The sequence below is a fragment of the Salvelinus sp. IW2-2015 genome, unplaced genomic scaffold (assembly GCF_002910315.2).
Source record: "Salvelinus sp. IW2-2015 unplaced genomic scaffold, ASM291031v2 Un_scaffold516, whole genome shotgun sequence".
Lineage (NCBI taxonomy): Eukaryota > Metazoa > Chordata > Actinopteri > Salmoniformes > Salmonidae > Salvelinus > Salvelinus sp. IW2-2015.
The window spans coordinates 438906-442412 of NW_019942567.1; the positions used below are offsets into that span (position 1 = coordinate 438906).

Genomic DNA, 3507 nt, shown 5'->3' on the forward strand with positions numbered 1-3507 from the left:
TGAAAACCCATTGAAAAGAGAGTGACCTCAAAAACTAAGAAAATTCAGAATGATTTGTCCTCTGGGTTTCGCCTGCCAAATAAGTTCTGTTATAGTCACAGACATGATTCAAACAGTTTTAGAAACTTCTATCCAAATTTTCTATCCAAATTTGTTTTCTATCCAAATCTACTTATAATATGCATATCTTAGCTTCTGGGCATGAGTAGCAGGCAGTTTAATTTGGGCACGCTTTTCATCCAAAATTCCGAATGCTGCCCCCTATCCTAGAGAAGTTCCTTTAATGAAATAGTAGAGGGCACTGCTGAGTACAAATATACTGTGTGGATTAACAGAGCTATCACAGTGAGTTTGTTCTATGTAAGACTGCCCAGCAACTCACATGTCTTATTTCAAGTTGGTGTACACATGGTATACACCATCCAACTAAATGCTTACTTGTAGGTTCCTTCTCGACAATGCAACAACAATAAGAAATAATAAAAGATTAGAATACAAACTTAAAGTAAATGGCTCAGTAGAATAGAATAAACATTTTAGGAAGAGTATAATTCAGGAAGGCACAATTTATTGTACAATATTTACACATCAGAGAAAGGGGGATTGGGAGGAAAGTGCTTAAATTGTGCAGTATTCGCAATAGTAAATAAGAATCTGGTAGCAGCAATTGTGATGTGTGTGTGTGTATGTCTGTGTGGGCGTGCGTGTGTGAGTGCATGTGTGCTAAGTTGCAGAGAATCAGTGCAGGTGGTCAGTCCAGTTCAAGTGTTCAGCAGTCTGATGGCTTGTAGATAGAAACTGTCTCTGAGCCTGTTGGTATCAGACGTCATGCTCCGTTTTCCCGACGGTAAGGGAGTGAACAGCTCGTGGCTGGGGTGTGTGGTCCATGATGATGCTGCGGTACTTCCTCAGGCACTGTACATATAACAGAGTGAATAGTTGATAAAGCAAGAGAAGATTGATATATAGATCAAAAAGATGTACTACATTTACTGTATTTGTGTAATCTAATGGTAGGCAACCTAGTGTTACACATTTTTAGGTATACAATATCATTGACTCCAGCAAGGTTATGGTGATTTTGTATATTATAAATTGTGTGTTAATGTTGTACTATAGATTATTAAACTGCTAAAAAGTTTGACTATAAAAGTCAGTATTATTAAAATAACATCAAATTGATCTTAAATACATTGTAGACATTGTTAATTTTGTAAATGGCTATTGTAGCTGGAAACTAGTACAAGGCTGTGTACTACTACCTTCACAGAACAGCGCAAGCTGGCTCTAACCAGAATAGAAAAAGGAGTAGGAGGCCCCGGTGCACAACTGAGCAAGAGGACAAGTACATTAGATTGTCTAGTTTGAGAAACAGACGCCTCACAAGTCTTCAACTGGCAGCTTCATTAAATAGTACCCGCAAAACACCAGTCTCAACGTCAACAGTGAAGAGGCAACTCCGGGATGCTGGCCTTCTAGGCAGAGTTCCTCTGTCCAGTGTCTGTGTTCTTTATCCCATCTTAATCTTTTATTTTTATTGGCCAGTCTGAGATATGAATTTCTCTTTGCTACTCTGCCAAGAAGGCCCGCATCCCAGAGTCGCCTCTTCACTGTTGACATTGAGACTGGTGTTTTGCTCCAGATACTCAAGTAGATTGACCTCAAACCTCATTGTTTGTAGACATGTTATTATTAATTGTGTGAGCCAAACTTGCACATTATGGAAATTAAACGTATATCAAACTGTGTAAAATGACTGAATGGCCAGGAGTGGAATTGGTGAAACATATTATTTTTAAGTGCTGATTTAGTAGCTGAATTCCTGGTGATTTTTCTGAATTCCTGGTGATTTTCCAGACTGATGTTTTTCTAACTATTTTGAGTACATGTTGGCTAAACACTATAAAATAGACATTTGTATCCGTAATTTATATTTGACTATGACAGTGATGGTATGGTACTATGGAATTATTGCCACAATTGTAAACAAGAATTTACTGTTTTTCATAAACCCAGCTGTTGAATGGGGAGTTATTATCTCAGAGGTTTTATTGATTTTCAAGTCTGCTCTGACCATGTTCCTCTGCTGCCCTCTACTGTTGTTGTTCTGAACTACAAGTAGAGTGACAGATCAAAGGATTTATCTCAATTCATTGATACCTTGCACCCTATCTCCTCTCGCCTCTTTATCAACTGTATTGTAGGAGAGTCAAGACTACTTACCTACACAACACATAGCATTTTCAGCCTTTTTTTGTACCATATCTTTTGCTTTATCCATTAGGTGGCAGAGGGTCATGCATTTGTACATTTGTACCATATTCTTTTATGTCACGTCCGTTTAGAAGTATTACATCCAGTGCTGGCTGGTGGGTGGAGATCTCGGTGGGAATGGGCTTACTGTAATGACTGGAATAGAATAAATCAAACAGTAATGTGTTTCAATTACAATCAGCCCGCCTACGATATCTCCCCCCACAAGAGTCCTCTGATTGCATCGTCATGTGTGCTGGGACTAGACGCCAAACAATCACTTTTTTCATTATTTCAGTCCAAATACTGCTAAATAACTCATATATTGCATGGTTTATCCAGGAGAATATCATCCCAGTATCATACCGAAAAAAATTATTGCATTCCTTTGTAAGAGCTGATAAATTACAATCTACACAATGTGCCACTGGAGTAGTACAGGATTACGCTGTACAGAACAGAATAACTTCATTATTAAATCACTCATGAATAAATACTACATAATGTCATCTGACATAGGTACAAGAGATACCAAACACAGAACATTTCACAGGTCCACAATTCAGATCTTTAGCCAGCTGACGTCAGCAGTATAACTGCTATATGAGGAGAATGAATGAATGAATAATTATTATTGTTCTTCATAATAATTAAATGTATTGTTCTTCATCAAAAATGAAATTATTTCCACAGCTCGCCAGTACATTTGAAAAGTAGCTATAACATTGTATTGTTTGTGTTTAATTAAATTATAATTTGAAACTAATTTGAGACATGCCCAAATTATGTAGATTGAAGTTGCAGTCTGTGATTGGTACATCCATTTTTTTGATTTTTAAATTAATGATATATAGTAGTTGATTATTGAAGAATATAACTAAATGCCTCATGAGCTTAGTTCAACTGTTGTACCTCATCAAAACCCCAAAATCTTGTTTAACTCCATTGGTTGTAAACAATGTAATTGTAATTGTACTTGCGAACATTAGAAAAAGTTTCAATTTAACCTGGACCTCCAGGTCAAAATGCGCATCAGCCAATTAAAATCGTTGAGGTACTTGAACATGATAGAACGCTACACTGTATGTGGTCCCATCAGATAACCTGGCACACGTTAGCCCTGTGGTCCCATCAGATAACCTGGCACACGTTAGCCCTATGGTCCCATCAGATAACCTGGCACACGTTAGCCCTGTGGTCCCATCAGATAACCTGGCACACGTTAGCCCTGTGGTCCCATCAGATAACCTGGCA

General features: G+C 37.8%; 1 protein-coding gene across 1 annotated transcript in view; it reads right to left on the reverse strand.

The window, feature by feature from the left end:
• Positions 1-601: 601 nt before the first annotated feature.
• The window catches only part of LOC112068450 (multiple epidermal growth factor-like domains protein 6), a 114317-nt gene continuing 111411 nt past the window's right edge, over positions 602-3507 (reverse strand). Inside the window, exon 34 of the mRNA XM_024135603.2 lies at positions 602-915. Within this exon, the coding sequence (XP_023991371.2) occupies positions 827-915 (89 nt within the window). The 3' untranslated portion in view covers positions 602-826. The remainder of the gene's footprint in view (positions 916-3507) is intronic.